A 23,097-nucleotide genomic window follows, 5' to 3' on the forward strand; every position below is an offset into this window, starting at 1 on the left:
ACTAGAGAAAGTACAAAGGTTTGCCACAAGGTTAGTTCCAGAGCTAAGGGGAATGTCCTATGAAGAAAGATTAAGAGAAATCGGCCTGACGACACTGGAGGACAGGAGGGTCAGGGGAGACATGATAACGACATATAAAATACTGCGTGGAATAGACAAGGTGGACAAAGACAGGACGTTCCAGGGAGGGGACACAGAAACAAGAGGCCACAATTGGAAGTTGAAGACACAAATGAGTCAGAGAGATATTAGGAAGTATTTCTTCAGTCATAGAGTTGTAAGGCCGTGGAATAGCCTAGAAAATGATGTAGTGGAGGCAGGAACCATACACAGTTTTAAGACGAGGTTTGATAAAGCTCATGGAGCGGGGAGAGAGAGGGCCCAGTAGCAACCGGTGAAGAGGCGGGGCCAGGAGCTAAGACTCGACCCCTGCAACCACAAATAGGTGAGTACAAATAGGTGAGTACACACACACACACACACACACACACACATACACACATGAGAGGACGATCCAGCAAGACTGGACCTTGCATTCACCTTGAGTAGTTCAAATATTGAGGACATGACATACAAGAGGCCCCTCGGAGCTAGTGATTATGTAGTCCTGAGCTTTGCATACATAGTTGAGTTACAAGTGGAGAGGGAAGCAGGAAGGGTAAGATGAATGAAGCCATACTACAAAAAGGTGAACACACAGGCATGAGGGACTTCCTGCATGAGGAACTTCCTGCATGAGGGATTTCCTGCATGAGGAACTTCCTGCATGAGGAACTTCCTGCATCAGGGACTTCCTGCATGAGGAACTTCCTGCATGAGGGATTTCCTGCATGAGGAACTTCCTGCATGAGGGACTTCCTGCATGAGGAACTTCCTGCATGAGGGACTTCCTGCATGAGGAACTTCCTGCATGAGGGATTTCCTGCATGAGGAACTTCCTGCATGAGGAACTTCCTGCATGAGGGACTTCCTGCATGAGGAACTTCCTGCATGAGGGACTTCCTGCATGAGGGACTTCCTGCATGAGGAACTTCCTGCATGAGGAACTTCCTGCATGAGGAACTTCCTGCATGAGGGACTTCCTGCATGAGGGACTTCCTGCATGAGGGACTTCCTGCATGAGGGACTTCCTGCATGAGGGACTTCCTGCATGAGGGACTTCCTGCATGAGGGACTTCCTGCATGAGGAACTTCCTGCATGAGGAACTTCCTGCATGAGGAACTTCCTGCATGAGGAACTTCCTGCATGAGGAACTTCCTGCATGAGGAACTTCCTGCATGAGGAACTTCCTGCATGAGGAACTTCCTGCATGAGGAACTTCCTGCATGAGGAACTTCCTGCCTGAGGTTCAGGGGACAGAGAATTGGCAGAAAAATCAACAAATGATATGATGGAATATGTGACAACAATATACAAGGAAGCAGAGGAGAGGTTCGAACCGGAGAGTAAGATAAATAATGAGAAGACCACTTAAGATGTTTAACAATCAGAACATTACAACACTTAAGATGTACAACAATCAGAACATTACAACAACACTTAAGATGTACAACAATCAGAACATTACAACAACACTTAAGATGTACAACAATCAGAACATTACAACAACACTTAAGATGTACAACAATCAGAACATTACAACAACACTTAAGATGTACAACAATCAGAACATTACAACAACACTTAAGATGTATAACAATCAGAACATTACAACAACACTTAAGATGTATAACAATCAGAACATTACAACAACACTTAAGATGTATAACAATCAGAACATTACAACAACACTTAAGATGTATAACAATCAGAACATTACAACACTTAAGATGTACAACAATCAGAACATTACAACACTTAAGATGTACAACAATCAGAACATTACAACAACACTTAAGATGTACAACAATCAGAACATTACAACACTTAAGATATACAACAATCAGAACATTACAACAACACTTAAGATGTACAACAATCAGAACATTACAACACTTAAGATGTACAACAATCAGAACATTACAACAACACTTAAGATGTACAACAATCAGAACATTACAACACTTAAGATGTACAACAATCAGAACATTACAACAACACTTAAGATGTACAACAATCAGAACATTACAACACTTAAGATGTACAACAATCAGAACATTACAACACTTAAGATGTACAACAATCAGAACATTACAACACTTAAGATGTACAACAATCAGAACATTACAGCAACACTTAAGATGTACAACAATCAGAACATTACAACACTTAAGATGTACAACAATCAGAACATTACAACACTTAAGATGTACAACAATCAGAACATTACAGCAACACTTAAGATGTACAACAATCAGAACATTACAACAACACTTAAGATGTACAACAATCAGAACATTACAACAACACTTAAGATGTACAGCAATCAGAACATTACAACACTTAAGATGTACAACAATCAGAACATTACAACACTTAAGATGTACAACAATCAGAACATTACAACACTTAAGATGTACAACAATCAGAACATTACAACACTTAAGATGTACAACAATCAGAACATTACAGCAACACTTAAGATGTACAACAATCAGAACATTACAACACTTAAGATGTACAACAATCAGAACATTACAACAACACTTAAGATGTACAACAATCAGAACATTACAACAACACTTAAGATGTACAACAATCAGAACATTACAACACTTAAGATGTACAACAATCAGAACATTACAGCAACACTTAAGATGTACAACAATCAGAACATTACAACACTTAAGATGTACAACAATCAGAACATTACAACAACACTTAAGATGTACAACAATCAGAACATTACAGCAACACTTAAGATGTATAACAATCAGAACATTACAACACTTAAGATGTATAACAATCAGAACATTACAACAACACTTAAGATGTATAACAATCAGAACATTACAACAACACTTAAGATGTATAACAATCAGAACATTACAACACTTAAGATGTATAACAATCAGAACATTACAACAACACTTAAGATGTACAACAATCAGAACATTACAACAACACTTAAGATGTACAACAATCAGAACATTACAGCAACACTTAAGATGTACAACAATCAGAACATTACAACACTTAAGATATACAACAATCAGAACATTACAACAACACTTAAGATGTACAACAATCAGAACATTACAACAACACTTAAGATGTACAACAATCAGAACATTACAGCAACACTTAAGATGTACAACAATCAGAACATTACAGCAACACTTATGATGTACAACAATCAGAACTTTACAACACTTAAGATGTACAACAATCAGAACATTACAACACTTAAGATGTACAACAATCAGAACATTACAACACTTAAGATGTACAACAATCAGAACATTACAGCAACACTTAAGATGTACAACAATCAGAACATTACAACACTTAAGATGTACAACAATCAGAACATTACAGCAACACTTCAGATGTACAACAATCAGAACATTACAACAACACTTAAGATGTACAACAATCAGAACATTACAACACTTAAGATGTACAACAATCAGAACATTACAACACTTAAGATGTACAACAATCAGAACATTACAGCAACACTTCAGATGTACAACAATCAGAACATTACAGCAACACAATTTACAATAAGCCCACAAACTGTTCATCTAAACTGGGCAACGTTTCGGTCCATTCAAAATCATTATCAAGTAGTGAATGAGGAAAAATATAAAAGCCAGGCTTGGAAATAAATGGTATAAAATACCGATACAGTGGAAATAGAACCACATATGCAGTATAATGTGATCCTTTATCGACAACGTTTCGCCCACACAGTGGGCTTTATCAAGTCACAAACAGGATCACATACTGCGTATGTGTTTATAGTTCCAAAAGTCAGACTTTCTGCATTTCTTTGATAATATTCCAGTACAGAAAGACACAGTCCAGTTTCTTTTCTCCCCAATGTCTGGGTTACTTATGCAAACATTTACCTTATTGTGGTTCCATTGATGACTCTTGGGACAAAATCCTCATAGTAGTGGTTGAGGTAGTTGTTAGAGAGGTCAAGGAAGGTGAGGTTTTCGTTGGACATCAGGACTGGGGCTGGCACGGAGATGAGGCTGTTATTCTGGAGGTAAACCTCCCGTAGCGACTTACCTCGCCCAAACACAGTATTACCCAAGGCTTCCAGCTGGTTGGAGGACAGGTCAAGAACCTCTAGTTTAGTCAGGTTGCCGATGACGCTGGGTCGTATTTCGTTGAGGAGATTATGGGAAATGTTAAGGAATTTGACTTTCTGCAAGCCTATTAGTAGATTCTTATGAAGGACCGGCATCAAGTTGTAACTCATGTCCACTCTCTGCAAGTTGTAAGGAATCCACTTGTGGTATGGGAAGAGTTTCTTGGATACGGTGCCGAAGAGATTGTGGGAAATATCAATATATCTAATTGACAGTAAATCATCAAATAGTCCATTTGTTTCATTGTCGATTTTTTTAAGATAATTGTAAGATAGATCTATAGTTTGCATTGAGACACAGCCTCTAAATGCCTCGTTTGGGATGTGATGAAGGGCATTGTGAGAGAGATTTAGAGTGAGCAGTTGTAACAGTCCATCAAATGACTGTTTGCTTATGTTAGTCATTCCGTTATAAGCCAGATTAAGTCTGAATACAACCGGGAGACGACCAAACGCCCCTCTGGTGAGGTTAGTGATCTTGTTATAATCAAGATTAAGATACTGCAAAGTCTGCAGCTCGCCAAAGGCTTGCCACGGAGGTTCTGTTATGGAATTATTGTTTAAACTGAGAGTACGAAGCGAATTGAGGTTTTGGAAAGTCCCTCCTCCCATAGAATCTCCCAGGTTGTTGTGGTCTAGGTCGAGGTAGAGAAGAGCGTTCATCGTGGGCCAGGTGATGCTGGGCCGGATGCTGGAGATGTTGTTGTGTTGAAGGTACAGGTAGTTGAGGGACTGTGGGATGAGGAACACGCTGCTGATAACGTTGTTATTAAGCCACAGTTCCCGCAAGGACACCAAGCTAGCGAACATACCGCGGGAAATGGAAGAGATGCGGTTATACGACATATCTAAACTGAGGAGTGTCGGGAGGGAACCAAAGATGCTGCCGAAGAGTTTGTCCAACTTGTTATAGCTAAAATTCATGCGTCTAATGGAGAAGAGGCCGCCAAAAACACTCCTGGCAATAGATGAAATCTGGTTATGGCTGGCATCAATGGTATGTAATTCATACAACTCTGGGAAGGTTCTTCTGGGGATTACTTCAATACGATTATATGACACATTTAGAATTTTAATCCCGGAAAACTGTAAAGATATGTGAGAGAGATCAGATATGTTGTTATATTGTAACCGAAGCTCCGTCATGTAACTCGCTGTACCCGAAAATGATTCCTTTGGTATCTTTGTTATGTTATTGTAGGAGAGATCAAGTACCGTGATGTTGTTGGTATTAACAAAAGCATCATCTTCAAACGTTGTGATCTGGTTGTGACTTATGTTGATTGCCACCAAGAACAGACCAACGAAGGCATTTTTCTGTATCTTCGTTATCTGATTCTCCCCTAAGTTGATATTCTCACAGAACTCCAAGTCGTCAAACATTTTCGTATCCACTTGTTTGAGTTTGTTGCGTGAGAGTTCGACGGTACCAATGCGGCGCATGGCACTGAAGGCACTGCGACCCACCTGTGTAGTGAAGACGCTACTTAGAATTACATTTTCACATGAGATATAGTTCACCTACTAGGTTCATCTTTATTGCCAAGTTTGCAAATGCCTAAGAATGTATACATTAGGACTAGTCTGCCTGAAATGTATCGCATATTACTTTTGATCCTTCAGTCATACGAGAAAGTTACTTCTGATCCTTCAGTCATACAAGAAGTTACTTTTGATCCTTCAGCCATACGAGAAAGTTACTTTTGATCCTTCAGTCATACAAGAAGTTACTTTTGATCCTTCAGTCATACGAGAAAGTTACTTTTGATCCTTCAGTCATACAAGAAGTTACTTTTGATCCTTCAGTCATACGAGAAAGTTACTTTTGATCCTTCAGTCATACAAGAAGTTACTTTTGATCCTTCAGTCATACGAGAAAGTTACTTTTGATCCTTCAGTCATACAAGAAGTTACTTTTGATCCTTCAGTCATACGAGAAAGTTACTTTTGATCCTTCAGTCATACAAGAAGTTACTTTTGATCCTTCAGTCATACGAGAAAGTTACTTTTGATCCTTCAATCATACAAGAAGTTACTTTTGATCCTTCAATCATACGAGAAAGTAACTTTTGATCCTTCAATCATACAAGAAGTTACTTTTGATCCTTCAATCATACGAGAAAGTAACTTTTGATCCTTCAGTCATACAAGAAGTTACTTTTGATCCTTCAATCATACGAGAAAGTAACTTTTGATCCTTCAGTCATACAAGAAGTTACTTTTGATCCTTCAATCATACGAGAAAGTTACTTTTGATCCTTCAGTCATACAAGAAGTTACTTTGATCCTTCAGTCATACAAGAAAGTTACTTTTGATCCTTCAGTCATACAAGAAAGTTACTTTGATCCTTCAGTCATACAAGAAAGTTACTTTTGATCCTTCAGTCATACAAGAAAGTTACTTTGATCCTTCAGTCATACAAGAAAGTTATTTTTGATCCTTCAGTCATACAAGAAAGTTACTTTTGATCCTTCAGTCATACAAGAAAGTTATTTTTGATCCTTCAGTCATACAAGAAAGTTACTTTTGATCCTTCAGTCATACAAGAAAGTTACTTTTGATCCTTCAGTCATACAAGAAAGTTACTTTTGATCCTTCAGTCATACAAGAAAGTTACTTTTGATCCTTCAGTCATACAAGAAAGTTACTTTTGATCCTTCAGTCATACAAGAAAGTTACTTTTGATCCTTCAATCATACAAGAAAGTTACTTTTGATCCTTCAGTCATACAAGAAAGTTACTTTTGATCCTTCAGTCATACAAGAAAGTTACTTTTGATCCTTCAGTCATACAAGAAAGTTACTTTTGATCCTACAGTCATACAAGTTACATATGATCTCACAATCATACGAGAAACTTACATTATTGATGAGGTTATCATTGAGGTAGAGGCGACGGAGGAACCTCATAGACCTGAAGGTTCTGGCATCAACCCTGGTAAGCCGGTTGTGAGACAGGCTGAGCCAACCCAGCACAGTGTTCCTAGCGAAGGGGTTCCTGCCGAAATCGTCAATCTGGTTGTGGGACATGTTGCACCAGGTCAGCTGACTCAGGTCCTGTGGAAGATGGCTGGGTTTCAAGCCTGTCGACTACACCAGGGTCATTAAGGCTGGATGTCGCCTGTTAATCACCAGTCAAGAATACTTTGATACCTAAACCAGGTAGTATAGTAAACTCTCTGTAAATGCACCACTCTATACTATAATACTATACACTTTTACTACAGAATCTGTTTATATAACACAATATTGGGAGGTAAACCCTTGACCTAAAGTGTACCTCTGTAATTTGACCACCGTCTATATCATTATTATTATTATTATTATTATTATTATTATTATTATTATTATTATTATTATTACAGATACTGTTATTACAATTATTTCTATAATTATTAATACAATTATTATTATTATTATAATTATTATTATCATTATTATTATTATTATTATTATTATTATTATTATTATTATTATTATTAATATTATTATTATTATTATTATTATTATTATTATTATTATTATTATTATTATTATTATTATTATTATTATTATTATTATTACTACAGAAACCGCTAGAGGTCATACAGCACTTGAAGAATGGGAGGAAGTAGGTTTGATCCTTGTAAGGGGAGAATAGCTCTAATTCCCTAGATCAAGAGCCCTTCATTATCTTCAAGGATCATCACATTTAATCTTCATAAAGATATCAAACATGACCCTCCAGTACTACTGACAACTGGCACTGACCCTCCAGTACTACTGACAACTGGCACTGACCCTCCAGTACTACTGACAACTGGCACTGACCCTCCAGTACTACTGACAACTGGCACTGACCCTCCAGTACTACTGACAACTGGCACTGACCCTCCAGTACTACTGACAACTGGCACTGACCCTCCAGTACTACTGACAACTGGCACTGACCCTCCAGTACTACTGACAACTGGCACTGACACTCCAGTACTACTGACAACTGGCACTGACCCTCCAGTACTACTGACAACTGGCACTGACCCTCCAGTACTACTGACAACTGGCACTGACCCTCCAGTACTACTGACAACTGGCACTGACCCTCCAGTACTACTGACAACTGGCACTCACCCTCCAGTACTAATGACAACTGGCACTGACCCTCCAGTACTACTGACAACTGGCACTGACCCTCCAGTACTATTGACAACTGGCACTGACCCTCCAGTACTACTGACAAATGGCACTGACCCTCCAGTACTACTGACAACTGGCACTGACCCTCCAGTACTACTGACAACTGGCACTGACCCTCCAGTACTACTGACACCTGGCACTGACCCTGACACCTGGCACTGACCCTCCAGTACTACTGACAACTGGCACTGACCCTCCAGTACTACTGACAACTGGCACTGACCCTCCAGTACTACTGACAACTGGCACTGACCCTCCAGTACTATTGACAACTGGCACTGACCCTCCAGTACTACTGACAAATGGCACTGACCCTCCAGTACTACTGACAACTGGCACTGACCCTCCAGTACTACTGACAACTTGCACTGACCCTCCAGTTCTACTGACAACTGCCACTGACCCTCCAGTACTACTGACAACTGGCACTGACCCTCCAGTACTACTGACAACTGGCACTGACCCTCCAGTACTACTGACAACTGGCACTGACCCTCCAGTACTACTGACAACTTGCGCTGACCCTCAAGTACTACTGACAACTGGCACTGACCCTCCAATACTACTGACAACTGGCACTGACCCTCCAGTACTACTGACAACTGGAACTGACCCTCTAGAACTACTGACAACTGGCACTGACCCTCCAGTGCTACTGACAATTGGCATTGACCCTCCAGTACTATTGACAACTGGCACTGACCCTCCAGTACTATTGACAGCTGGCACTCACCCTCCAGTACTACTGACAACTGGCACTGCCCCTCCAGTACTTCTGACAACTAGCACTGACCCTCCAGTACTAATGACAACTGGCACTAACCCTCCAGTACCACCAACAACTGGCACTACCCCTCCAGTACTACTGACAACTGGTACTGGCTATTCAGTACTACTGACAACTGGCACTGACCCCCCAGTACTACTGACAACGGTCACTCACCCTCCAGTACTAATGACAACTGGCACTGACCCTCCAGTACTACTGACAAATGGCACTGACCCTCCAGTACTACTGACAACTGGCACTGACCCTCCAGTACTACTGACAACTGGAACTGACCCTCCAGTACTACTGACAACTGGCACTGACCCTCCAGTACTACTGACAACTGGCACTGGCCCTCCAGTACTATTGACAATTGGCACTAACCCTCCAGTACTACTGACAACTGGCACTGACCCTCCAGTACTACTGACAACTGACACTGACACTCCAGTACTACTGACAACTGGCACTAACCCTCCAGTACTATTGACAACTGGCACTCACCCTCCAGTACTACTGACAACTGGCACTCACCCTCCAGTACTACTGACAACTGGCACTCACCCTCCAGTACTACTGACAACTGGCAATGACCCTCCAGTACTACTGACAACTGGCACTGACCCTCCAGTACTACTGACAACTGGCACTGACCCTCCAGTACTACTGACAACTGGCACTGACCCTTCAGTACTACTGACAACTGGCACTGACCGTCCAGTACTACTGACAACTGGCACTGACCCTCCAGTACTACTGACAACTGGCACTGACCCTCCAGTACTTCTGACAACTGGCACTGACCCTCCAATACTACTGACAACTGGCACTCACCCTCCAGTACTACTGGCAACTGCCACTGACCCTCCAGTACTACTGACAACTGGCACTCACCCTGTAGTACTACTGACAACTGGCACTGGCCCTCCAGTACTATTGACAACTGGTACTCACCCTCCAGTACTACTGACAACTGGCACTGACCCTCCAGTACTAACGACAACTGGCACTGACCCTCCAGTGCTACCAACAACTGGCACTACCCCTGTAGTACTACTGACAACTGGTACTTAGCCTTCAGTACTACTGACAACTGGCACTGACCCTCCGGTACTACTGACAACTGTCACTGACCCTCCAGTACTACTGACAACTGGCACTGACCCTCCACTACTACTGACAACTGGCACTGACCCTCCAGTACTACTGACAACTGGCACTGACCCTCCAGTACTTCTGACAATTGGCACTGACCCTCCAGTACTGCTGACAACTGGCACTAACCCTCCAGTACTACTGACAGCTGGCACTACCCCTCCAGTACTACCAACAACTGGCACTACCCCTCCAGTACTAACAACAACTGGCACTCACCCTCCAGTACTACTGACAACTGGCACTGACCCTCCAATATTACCAACAACTGGCACTGACCCTCCAGTACTACTGACAACAGGCACTGACCCTCCAATACTATCAACAACTGACACTAACCCTCCAGTACTACCAGCAATTGGCACTATCCCTCCAGTACTACCAACAACTGGCACTACCCCTCCAGTACTACCAACAACTGGCACTGACCTGGAAGTAAGCTGGTTCAAGTTTATTGAACTTGTTGTGGGAGAGGTCAAGGGCCTTGACCTCTCGCTTGGTATTAAAGGCACCGTTGGGGATGTTGGAGAGCTGGTTGTGGCTGAGGTCGACCTTCTTCAGCTTGGGTAGACCCTGGAACACCCACCATGGTTAAAGGTGTCATGGCATTTATGGTACATAGCACAGGTGTGTCTGATACGTGAAACAAACTACTGCTGCTATCAACTGTTATTTCTACTACTACTACTACTACTGCTGGTAGATAAGACACATAGGCAACATTTAGGCAACTTAATTTCGAAACATTTCGCCTACACAGTAGGCTTTTTCAGTCGGTTACAGAAATTAGGCAGGAGCAGTAGAGATGTGAAGACGATGTAATCAGTCCATCACCCTTGAAGTCGTAGATTTGAGGTTGTCCGTCCCTCAGCCTGGAGAAGTTCTGTTCCAAAGTCTGGAACTCACTGAAGATCAAAGCGATAGTGAAGAGACTTAAATACTGTCGGAAGGAGAGGTGCAGAGTAGCAGTAGTGAGAATGTAGCCACTGAGAGGTCACGTCCCTCTCAGATCAAGCAGTTCTCAGTTGAAAAATTTGTTCAAGGTGTTTTCTCTTCTGTACCAAGATGCCATTGTGTTGCAGCGTCTGGCAGAGTGATTATCAAATGGAATACAATACCGACAGCTTGGTAGATAAGACACAGGCAACTTTATTTCGAAACGTTTCGCCTACACAGTAGGCTTCTTCAGTCGAGTACAGGAGTTAGACAGGAGCAGTAGAGAAGTTCCAGACTTTGGAACAGAACTTCTCCAGGATGAGGGACTGACAACCTCAAATCTACTACTTCAAGGGTGATGGACTGATTACATCATCTTCACATCTCTACTGCTCCTGCCTAATTCCTGTACTCGACTGAAGAAGCCTACTGTGTAGGCAAAACGTTTCGAAATAAGTGAGAGGTGATGGGAGCAATCCTATTATCTGTCTCAGTGCTGGAGGCAACGATGTTGGCAGACGTAGGAGTGAAGACCTGATTAGCAGGTATAGATCAGCAATAGAGATAATTAGGAGGAAGGGTGGGAACCCTGTCATATGTGGCATTTTGCCAAGGAGGGGAGTTGGAAATGAATGGTTGTCCAGGGCAATTGGTGTCAATTGCTTGCTGGACAAATACTGTAAGGAAAATGCAGTAACAACTGGGACCTCTTCTATGGCAGAAATGACATGTATGCCAGGGATGGGGTTCACTTATCTAGGTGTGGGGTGGGAGCACTGGCCAACGCAGTGGAGGGAGCTGCCAGGTCTTTAAACTAGGAATAGTTAGTGGTATGGGTTTTAGCGGGAAAACAGTGAAGTCACAGTGTAGTAATATGAGTACTACGAGAACTAGTAATAGGCAAAATGAGGTGGATATTGGAAAGCCAGTGACACTATTTGACAAAGACAGTAATAGGTTTAGTGGAATAACAGAAAGGAGCAGGAAGGGTAAAGAGAAAGGAGGGTCCTTAAATATATATTACACAAATAGTCGTAGTGCTAAGAATAAGATGGACGAGTTGAGACTAGTTGCTCGTGCAGGTAACATTGATGTATTTGCCATAACTGAGACGTGGTTTAATTCGAAAAGTCGGGACATGTCTGTGGAATGTCACATCCAGGGTTTTAAATTGTTCCAAGTAGATAGAAGTATCGGGAAGGAGGGTGGGGTGGCATTGTATGTCCGAGATCGCTTGAACTGTTGCATAAAAATGGGTATTAAGTCTGAAGTAACACATACAGAGTCTGTTTGGATAGAATTTTCATAGGGGCATGAAAAATTGATTTTAGAAGTGATATGCCGTCCCCCAAACTTAGATAGGGACCAGGGGAGACTACTATGGGAGGAAATTGTTAGGGTCACAAGGCACGATAATGTAGTAATTCTAAGAGACTTTAACTTTAGTCATATTGATTGGAATTTCTTGACTGGGAATTTAGAATCAAACGACTTCTTAGAAGTAGTTCAGGATTGTTTTTTGAAGCAGTTTGTGACTGAACCTACAAGGGGTAATAACCTGCTTGACTTAGTTCTGGCAAACAATGAATCCCTTGTTAATAATTTACAAATTTCAGAGGACTGGGTGCTAGCGACCACAAATCAATTACATTTAGCATTGAATGGAAGTATGATAGTAGGGATAACTCAGTAACAGTCCCAGATTTTCGCTTAGCAGATTACAATGGGCTTAGAGAACACTTATCATCTGTTGACTGGGGTAACGAAGAGAGCTATCAATATGACAGTTTTCTGAACACTATACATGCTGCTCAAAGAATGTTTATCCCGTATAAAGAAATTAGATCAAATAGAAATGACCCAAAATGGATGAATAATAGGCTCAAATATCTACTAGGGCATAAGAAAAGAATTTATAGGCGTATCAAAAGAGGTGAGGGTCATCTTATGAATCAGTATATTGACATTAAGAGGGACATTAAAAAGGGGATAAGAAAAGCTAAAAGGAACTATGAAATTAAAGTTGCTAGGGATTCTAAAACTAACCCAAAAAGTTTTTTCCAGGTCTATAGAACAAAAGTTAGAGATAAGATAGGTCCCCTTAAAAATAACTATGGGCATCTTACTGACAAAGAGAATGAAATGTGCTCGATTTTAAATAATTATTTTCTCTCGGTTTTTACACAGGAAGACACTAATAATATTCCGGTAATTAATTTTTATAGTGGGCCAGAAGAAGATAAATTATGTAACATGACAGTCACTAGTGAAATGGTTGTGAAGCAGATAGACCGACTGAAGCAAAATAAGTCACCGGGTCCTGATGAGGTTTTTTCAAGGGTTCTTAACGAATGCAAAATGGAACTCTGTGAACCATTAACTAATATTTTTAATTTATCTCTTCAAACAGGTGTAGTGTCTGATATGTGGAAGATGGCTAATGTAATTCCTATTTTTAAAACAGGGGACAAGTCGTTACCGTCAAATTACTGCCCAATAAGCCTGACCTCAATTGTAGGCAAATTACTAGAGTTAATTATAGCACAGATAATAAGAAGCCATCTCGATAAGCATAGCTTGATTAATGATACTCAGCATGGATTCACAAGAGGCCGGTCTTGTCTAACTAATTTATTAACTTTTTCAGTAAAGCTTTTGAGGCTCTTGACCACGATAAAGAATTTGATATTGTTTACTTAGATTTTAGTAAGGCTTTTGAAAGAGTTCTGCACCAAAGACTGTTAAAGAAAGTGGCAGCTCATGGCATTGGGGAAAGGGTGCTCTCATGGATCGAATCATGGCTCACAGATAGGAAGCAGAGAGTGTCCATAAATGGGGTTAAATCCGAGTGGGGAGCAGTAACAAGTGGCGTTCCACAGGGATCAGTCTTGGGCCCGTTGTTGTTTATAATATATATCAATGATCTTGATGAAGGAATTACTAGTGATATGAGCAAATTCGCCGATGACACAAAGATAGGTAGGATAATTGATTCAAACGTAGATGTTAGGGAACTTCAGGAGGATTTAGACAAACTCTATTCTTGGTCAGAAAAGTGGCAGATGCAGTTCAATGTAGATAAATGCAAGGTTCTGAAGCTCGGGAGTGTCCATAACCCTAGCACTTATAAGTTAAATGATGTAGAACTTAGCCATACAGATTGCGAAAATGACTTGGGAGCTATGGTAAGCAGAAACCTTTTAAATATAAACACATATGCAGTATAGTGTGATCCTTTATTGACTACGTTTCGCCCACACAGTGGGCTTTTTCAAGTCACAAACAGATCTGCCTGGGGAGTATGTATGTATGTACAATGTTCGCCAAGACCGTAGTCCTGGCACGGGTCTCAATCTTGTGATGACCCGTCCCTGGCTCCCGAGGGAGAAAGGTTTCTACAATGATGCGATGTATGCTGCTCAAGCACTCTTCTGGTCAGTTCAACTGGTGCATCTCATAAGCGACAACACCATATGTACTCCTAACTGTAGACACTAGCGAGAAGGAGGATATGTCGTTATCACAGGTAACAGATTGTCTGGTTCGTTGACTCCATGGTACATTAGTGTGGCCTGGCACAGTCATCTCTGGGTCCTCTTCGGGAGGGAATATCACTCCTAGTTGCCTGCGGAGTGTCTCAGTAACTTCGCACTCCAGAAGATAGTGTGTTAGGGGCCGCTGGACAACGTGCTGACAGTACTGGCACATCTCCTCCTCAGCCTTGTCTACCATCATCTTGGCTGTGGGAAAGCCCAAACGATGCCGATGGATGGCGGTACACTGCGCTCTGGACCAGCTTCTATCATATGGAGGGTGTTCTTCCTGACTCGCTGCTCGGTACCACTGTTGAAATGGGGTATCACCTAAGACCTCCCCCATAAGTTTCATGGCTCTGGCATCCACCAGTTTGGTGTGTCGTAGGCTGATTGGGACAGTAATCCCAACATGTGGATAGTCTGTTGCTGCCTTGGCTGCATCATCTGCCGCCTCATTTCCCCGGATGCCAGCATGGCTGGGGATCCAGTACAATGTCGATCTGTAACCCTGAACTTCTAAGGCTGTCATTATGCTCAGGATCGATGTGATGAGGTGAACATTGTCCTGTGGTTGAAGATGGGAGAGGGCATTGATTGCAGAGGTGGAGTCAACATGTATGACAGGTCGGAGTCGATGTCGTAGGGCATGTGACAATGCCTGCTGAATCGCCACCAGCTCAGCTTGAAGGATCGTGCAGTGGTCAGGGAGTCGCCAGCCTTGTGTGTGACCATTGTGGTACAGTCCAGCTGCTGCTCTCTTAATGTCAGGGTCGACAGAACCATCTGTGAAATGCACTGCACATGTGCCTCCCTCTGCCAGTGCCAAGCTTGTCTCAGCATGATTGCTGAGGGTGTCTTGACTGCAGAGACGCTTAGAGATGGGTAGCTGCATGATGAAAACATCGACTGGATCTGGGCGCCAGGGAGGTGGTGGATGGTACCCAGCAACAGGAAGGTCACAACTTCAAGGAGTAGTTGTATAGGCAGCAGCTTCCGTCCAGCAGCACAAAACGAATGAATCCAGGAGTAGTCCGTGAAGAGTGTGGGATCTTGTGCCATGGTTATCAATATCCGTCTCCTTAGTGGGGTACCTTGCTGCAGGTGCAGAATCGTGGCCACTTTGCAGGCATTTATGTATCTTACTCTGTCAGCCAAGGAAGGAAGCCGGGACACAGATCTGAGACATAATGTGTTGGTCCAGATGGGGGGCCCCAAGCATAGTTCTTATCGCCTGATTTTGTATGACCTCCAACCTATGCCTGCTCTGCGGGAAGAGATGAGCTAACGCCGGTGCACAATAGTCAATGGTATAAACCTTGGTAATAAATACCGACAAGTTGGTTTAGAAAGACACGTAAGCAAACACTATAACATATTTATTAGCAAACGTTTCGGTCCTGGGACCTTGATCACTTCTAACATGTTAGAAGTGATCAAGGTCCCAGCACCGCAACGTTTTCTAATAAATATGTTATAGTGTTTGCTTACGTGTCTTTCTAAACCAACAATAGTCAATGAGCGAGCGTGTAGCTTGTATATAGTACAATTAAAGTACATCTTCGCTTGCCCCTGCACGGTGCCTCGTCATGGCTCTCATGGCGTTGAGTCTGAGTAGAGCACGTGACCTGACATACTCGGCCTGTTTCTGAAAGGTCAGCTTTTTATCAATGTAGATTCCCAAGTACAGGTAGGAACCTGTCCACTCAAGTTCTATATCCTGAATATGGATTCTTTTCACAGGATCTGGTCCCTGGAACATCATTGCAAGAGATTTCTCGGCCGAGATCTTGAGGCCTAGTTCCTTGCAAGACTGCATAATTAGGTCCAAAGCTCTCTGAGCCTGTCGTTCTAAATTGCCTTTCCCATTCACTACGAGTGCAAGATCATCAGCATAGCTGAGGAGCTGTGTACCACTATGAAAGTTCCTGCATAAAGATGTTAAACAGGGTAGGACTGAGCACACCTCCTTGTGGCATACAGTTTTCCAGGGATTTAAAGGAAGAGTAGTGTCCCTGAAAGCTGACACAGGCCTGCCTGCCCCTAAGGTAGGACTCTATCCAGGCCAGGAAGCGTCCTTTGATTCCCTTCCGAGCTAGTATTGCCAGAATTGCTGTGGGGCTGGCTAGCTCAAATGCCTTTTCAAGGTCGAGGTAGACGACAATACTAGGTTTTTTGTTACTATCAGCAATCTGGCTTAGTAGAGTGGTTATGCACTCTGCTGTACCCACTCCTTTGGTGAAGCCAAATATGTGATGATGAGAGGGTCCAAGTTTCCATAGGAGGAGGTTTAACACCATCCTCTCAGCAGTCTTGGCTAAGCAACTGGTCAGCGATATGGGTCTCATACTGCCTGGGTCCTTGGGCTTTGGAATTGGTACGATGGTAGCTTTCTTCCAAGTTGCTGGGAGTGTCCTGGCACTCCACGACTTGTTAATGACGTCTAGTATGGCCTCCCATCCACTTTGCCCAGCCCGTGCAATCATGGAGTATGCAACACCATCGATGCCCGGGGCAGTGTCACCTGTGTTCTTAATGGCACGTCGGAGTTCCAAGTCCGTGAGGTCTTCATCAGTCACATCTTCAGACTCACATGCAGCTTGTATCGTTAGCTGGCGCTGTGGCGGAAGATCTGTCTGTATATTCCGGATGTCCTGTGTGAGCTGAGTGGAGGCTTCCCTGGAAGTGAAAAGCTCCACTAGTTTCTCAGCTTCCTGGGATGGGTTCGGGTGTGCTGGTGGCCTCGGCTTGCTCTTACCAATTGCTATGTTGAGCTTGCCCCATATCTCAGATAAAGTGGTGTGATGCCCGAATGTTGAGCACCACTCCAGCCATTTCTCAGTTTTTACTCTGAGAGAGACTCTGCGGGCATGCTGCACAATGGCTCTCAGAGTATTCCTGCTCTCTGCCGTAGGGTTACGCCTGTATAGCTTCCTAAAAGAGTTGATGCAGTGGTTCTGCTCCCGCACCTCGTCGTTGTAGAACCACCAGTCTCTTTTGTGAGTGCATCCTGCGGACTTCTTTGGAATTGCACACTCTGCTGAATGGGTGAGAACAGTGATTAGCTCCTGTTCAGCCGTATCACAGTCTTCAGATAGAGAGCATGTGGACCACCAGTCATGAAGATAATCCTGGAACACCTTCCAGTTGGTCCTCTTTACGTCCCATCTAGGAGGCAGCACAACTGTGGGAGGCCTGTTGATGTTGAAGGTGGTGATCACTGCAAAGTGGTCACTGACAAGGTGAGGATGAGTTTCCCATGTTGCTCCTGCTGCGAGTTGTCTTGACCCGAAGGTAAGGTCGAGGCAGCCACCCAACAGGTGTGTGGGGTCTCCATTGTTTAGCAACTTTATCTCTGGAATATCGTGTAGGAGCATTGCTATGTGTCTGCCAGCAGCATTGGTTGCTGAGTGAGAGTGCAGCATTGGGTGATGTGCGTTGAAGTCTCCACCAACAATAATACACTCAGTGCGTGCTAGTGCGAGGAGCTCTGCAATGTCGAGGGTGTGTCTTGGGTTCTTGTGGATGTTATAGATGGTAATGGGTGCCCCAGGTATGTCCACAGGGTTGGCTATAACCTCGTGAGGTATTGTATTGGATACAAATACAGCTGTGCCTCTGCAGTGAACGCCCGGGTCCGTGTGCCGAAAAAACCCAGCAAAACCGGGTAGTCTTGGGCACGTAGTCGGGACAGTCAGAGGTTCTTGTAGCAAGACGATGTCCACCCGATCCCGAATTAATGCTTCCAGCAAGAGGTGCTGTTTGCCCCTCAGGCCCTGAATGTTCCATTGTAGGACCTTGAGGGTGTGATTTGGTACCGAAGTTATTCCAGTGCTGTTGTTTCCTGAGCTGGAGACTGAGTCCTGCCCGCTATGAGAACCTGCAAATTCATGGCATCCACTGTCTCCTCTTTGGTCAGAATGCACACTCTCAGGAGCGTATTGACCATCTGCCGGAATGCACTCTATTGTTCCGTAGAGTTGATTGTGTTGCACATAAGATCCGAGAACACCTTGATGAGTGCTACGAGATCCTCCCTGGTGAGAGCCTGCTTTGGGGATGGGTTCGAAACAGTGGATATTATATGGGCTGTTGTGGTCTGTAGGGACTGCTGAGGGTTGGATTTCTTTATTGTATGCACAGTGGTCTGTTGCTGTATACCAGGTTGGGTAGCCAGGATCTGCTGGTGAGGTGCAAGTTGAGTCTGCAAAGCGCCTGTGCCGGGTAAGGAGTGCCTGCTTTGTCGTGCTATGGCCGGTGGGGGCTCGTTTAGTGCCGCCTGCTGATCGCATTGACCAGATGCACCCTGTTGACGCCTCCTGTTCCTCTTGTTTCGGTTTCTTCGTTGAGGTAGGGGTGCAGGAGGTTCTTGACCTTGATGCCTGGTTGAGGCTTCGAGGGTTAGGAATTCCTAGGCATTGACTTGGGTTAGCTGCTGAGAGATCTGCGGTATATCAGGGTTCTCTGCACCCATCGTTTGCTGAGAGTGATGATCTGTCGTAGCCTGTTGCCGAGTTTTTAGCATCTTCCAGACTTCTTGAATTCTGGCGAACCTCTCGGGGCATCGAGGATTCCAGGCATGGTGTTTCTGCCTGCAGTTCGGGTATTGTGGAGTGGGTGGCAATGCATTTTTCAGCTTGGTGATGCATTCCTCGGTAGGGTGGTGCTGGCTGCAGACACCGCTGATTACTCTGTTCGGACAGAGTGCACCCAGGTGTCCATAACGCTGACACTTGAAACAGCGAACTGGTTCTGCGGTGAAGGTCCTGACATCGTACCTGCCCCAAGAACCGAGGTCCAGCTGGGATGGCAGTGGTCCTACATGGTGAATGAGGACCTGTCGGGTTGGTGCGTTGCCTGCCGTCTTTGCCTTGAGACGTTGAGCTGACACCACACTGGGGTGAGCTGCTACTGCCTCGATGGGCATCATCAGCGTGTATCGCATCACTACACCCTTGGTGGTTTTCTGCCGAGAGTTCAGTTTCTCCAGGGTGAATGAGCGATCTGTCTCCATGACTCTCTTCAAGGTGGTATGCATTTCCTTGTTGAGAGGAGTCAATATTGGCTCTCCCCTCAAGCTGAACCATATCTTGAACTTCAGGTTGTGTCGTGATTCCAGGTATGAAACAACGACATAGTGGGTTCTGTGGTCCCCGTAAGACTTCACCTTGAATTTGCCAGATCGATTCAGCTGATTTGCCTGCTCCTTGGACGGACAGCGCTTCTTCTTGTTGTCCACAGTGTTCCATCCCTCTTGGTTTTTGGGGGGTGGGGTGTTTATTTCCTCCCCTGTTTCTATTGTCGCTGGCTCCATGGTTGGGACTGTCAGATCTGCTACAATGTGAGCACGATCTTCCTCTTCCTCTCACAACTTCTTTGCTAGAATTTCGCCCTACATTTCCAAATCTGAGTCCTCCGTCGTGTTCATGGAGCATCGTGGCCTCTTCTTTTCGGCAGAAGCCATGTGCCTATCTTGTGATAAGGTAGTGAACTCCGTGAACTCCATGCAACACATGGCCTCTTGGTACAGAAAACACCTTGCACAACCCTCTCAAGTGAGAACTGTTGGATCTGAGAGGGTCCTGACCTCTCAGTGGCTACATTCTCATTACTACTACTACTCTGCACCTCTCCTTCCGACAGTATTTAAGTCTCCGCACTGTCGCTTGATCTTCAGATAGTTCCTGACTATGGAACTGAACTTCTCCAGGCTGAGGGACTGACAACCTCAAATTCTACGACTTCAAGGGTGATGGACTGATTACATCGTCTTCACATCTCTACTGTTCCTGCCTACTTTCTGTATTCGACTGAAGAAGCCTACTGTGTAGGCGAAACGTTTCGGAATAAAGTTGCATAACTGTTACCTATGTGTCTTACCTACCAACCCCACTCGGTACATCATCAGATGCAGCATTCTCCACCTGACCTCAGCATTCTGAACCTGACTATAAATACTCGCGTCCCTTCCACCACAGGCAGATCTGTTTGTGACTTGAAAAAGCCCACTATGTGGGCGAAACGTAGTCAATAAAGGATCACATTATACTGCATATGAGTTTATATTTCCATTGTGTCGGTATTTTATATCATTTATTTTCAAGCAGAAACCTTAAACCAAGACAGCAATGCCTAAGCATATGTAATAAGGCAAATAGATTACTGGGATTTATATCAAGAAGTGTAAGCAACAGAAGTTCAGAGGTCATACTGCAGCTTTATACATCATTAGATTATCATTAGATTATGCAGCTCAGTTCTGGTCTCCATATTACAGAATGGACATATATTCGTTAGAAAACATTCAGCGTAGGATGACTAAATTAATACATAGCATTAGAAATCTTCCTTATGAAGAAAGATTGAAGACTCTTAAGTTACATTCACTTGTTAGACGAAGAATGAGGGGAGACATGATCAAAGTGTATAAGTGGAAAATAGGTATTAATAAAGAGAATATTAATAAGGTCTTGAGGATATCTCTCCAAGAGAGAACCCGCAGTAATGGATTTAAATTAGATAAGTTTAGATTTAGAAAGGACATAGGAAAGTATTGGTTTGGAAATAGGGCAGTTGATGAGTGGTACAGTCTACCTAGTTGGGTTGTTGAGGCTAGGACTTTGGGTAGTTTCAAATTTAGGTTGGATAAATACATGAGTGAGAGGGGTTGGATTTGAGTGGGACTTGCACGTCAGAGCTTATTTCTTGGGTAGCATTGAAAATTGGGTTGGGCAGATGTTTTGTTAGTGGGATGAATTGTGAAGGACCTGCCTAGTATGGGCCAATAGGCCTCCTGCAGTGTTCCTCCTATCTTATCTTCTCATGGCGAAACGTCTACAATAAAGATACCCAGATGTTGCACATGTGTCTTAATTTCATCTTGTCAGTATTATATACCATTCTTGCAAAACTTGTCAGACACTGCAACATCATGGAATCTTGATTCTGAGGACATGTACTTAACTCTGTGAAGAAGTGTCTTGTGTACTCCCGTGGACTGAACCAAGATGCCCTCCATCGAGCAACTTTACCAGCAGCTTAAGGAAGAATTGAGGGTAGCGAAGATGGAGATACGGCGATTGATCGAGGAGAACATGAGGATTCGTTGTAGCCCTCCTGTTCCGAGTCCTCAGGTCAAGAATGGATCGTGGCCAGTGGCTGGACAGCAGGGGACGAAGTTGACGATCAAGAAGATGAATGGAAAGCCAGAAACGATGAAGAAGAAAGAGACTGCTGTAGAAACTCTTGTGGAAACCTCCAACGCATTCTCGGTGCTACCCGACGAATGTGAGTCGACTACTGGGATCGTCACGACGAACGACAAGGAAGGTAAGAATATTGTTGTTGTTGGGGATAGCCAGGTTAGATACATGGATAGGGCATTCTGCTTGAAGGACAGGAGTAGGAGACAGAGGGTTTGCTTTCTTGGGGCTGGGATGGAGGACATTGTTAGCCGGCTTGACAACATCATCAACAGTAATGGGATCAATCCTATTATTTGCCCCAGTGCTGGAGGCAATGATGTAGGCAAGCGTAGAAGTGAGGATTTAGTTAGAAAGTTCAGGACAGCTATAGACATCATTAGGAAGAAGGGGGGGGCGCTCTGTTACATGTGGCATTTTGCCAAGAAAAGGCGTTGGTAATGAATGGTTGTCCAGAGCAATTGGTATTAATTGTTGGCTGGATAAACACTGTAAGGATAATGCAGTACCATTCATTGACAACTGGAACAACTTCTATGGCCGAAATGACATGTATGCCAGGGATGGGGTTCACTTATCCAGGACAGGTGTGGGTTTTCTTGCTAACTCAGTTGAGGGGGTTGTTAGGACTTTAAACTAGGATTAGTTAGAGGTATGGGTTTAGAAATGATAAATAATGAGTATGGATATATTGTAGATGAATGGTTCAGAGAACCGAAATGTTGATAAATTAGACACATGTGTAACTCTTGGGTATCTTTATTGAGGAAACGTTTCGCCACACAGTGGCTTCATCAGTCCATACAAAGGAGAATCTTGAAGAACAGGAGGAGAATGAGATAATCAGTCCCTCAACCTTGAGTCGATGTGGTCAGTCCATCAATCTTGAATAGAATACGGCATACGTGCTGAGAAGGAGCTTATAAACCGTTGGCAGGAGAGGTGAAGCAGTCATAGGTCGTGTAACATTTGTTCAATGTTGAAGTAGGTCGTGCCCAAGAATTAGGCAAGCGAAGAATTCCCAAGTATTAAGATCCCAAGAAGTTGCAGTGTCTGACAGGTTT

The 23,097-nt window shown here is 43.6% G+C and overlaps 1 protein-coding gene across 1 annotated transcript in view; it reads right to left on the reverse strand.

The window, feature by feature from the left end:
* Window positions 1-10,931, reverse strand: part of conv (convoluted) — a 34,366-nt gene extending 23,435 nt beyond the window's left edge. Inside the window, exons 1-3 of the mRNA XM_070081592.1 lie at window positions 10,792-10,931; window positions 7,125-7,319; window positions 4,015-5,729 (exon numbers count right to left, since the gene is read on the reverse strand). Coding sequence (XP_069937693.1) covers window positions 4,015-5,729; window positions 7,125-7,292 — 1,883 coding nt within the window. The 5' untranslated portion in view covers window positions 7,293-7,319; window positions 10,792-10,931. The remainder of the gene's footprint in view (window positions 1-4,014; window positions 5,730-7,124; window positions 7,320-10,791) is intronic.
* Between the last annotated feature and the right edge of the window lie 12,166 nt (window positions 10,932-23,097).

Source organism: Cherax quadricarinatus, unplaced genomic scaffold (genome assembly GCF_038502225.1).
Source record: "Cherax quadricarinatus isolate ZL_2023a unplaced genomic scaffold, ASM3850222v1 Contig3274, whole genome shotgun sequence".
Taxonomy (NCBI): domain Eukaryota; kingdom Metazoa; phylum Arthropoda; class Malacostraca; order Decapoda; family Parastacidae; genus Cherax; species Cherax quadricarinatus.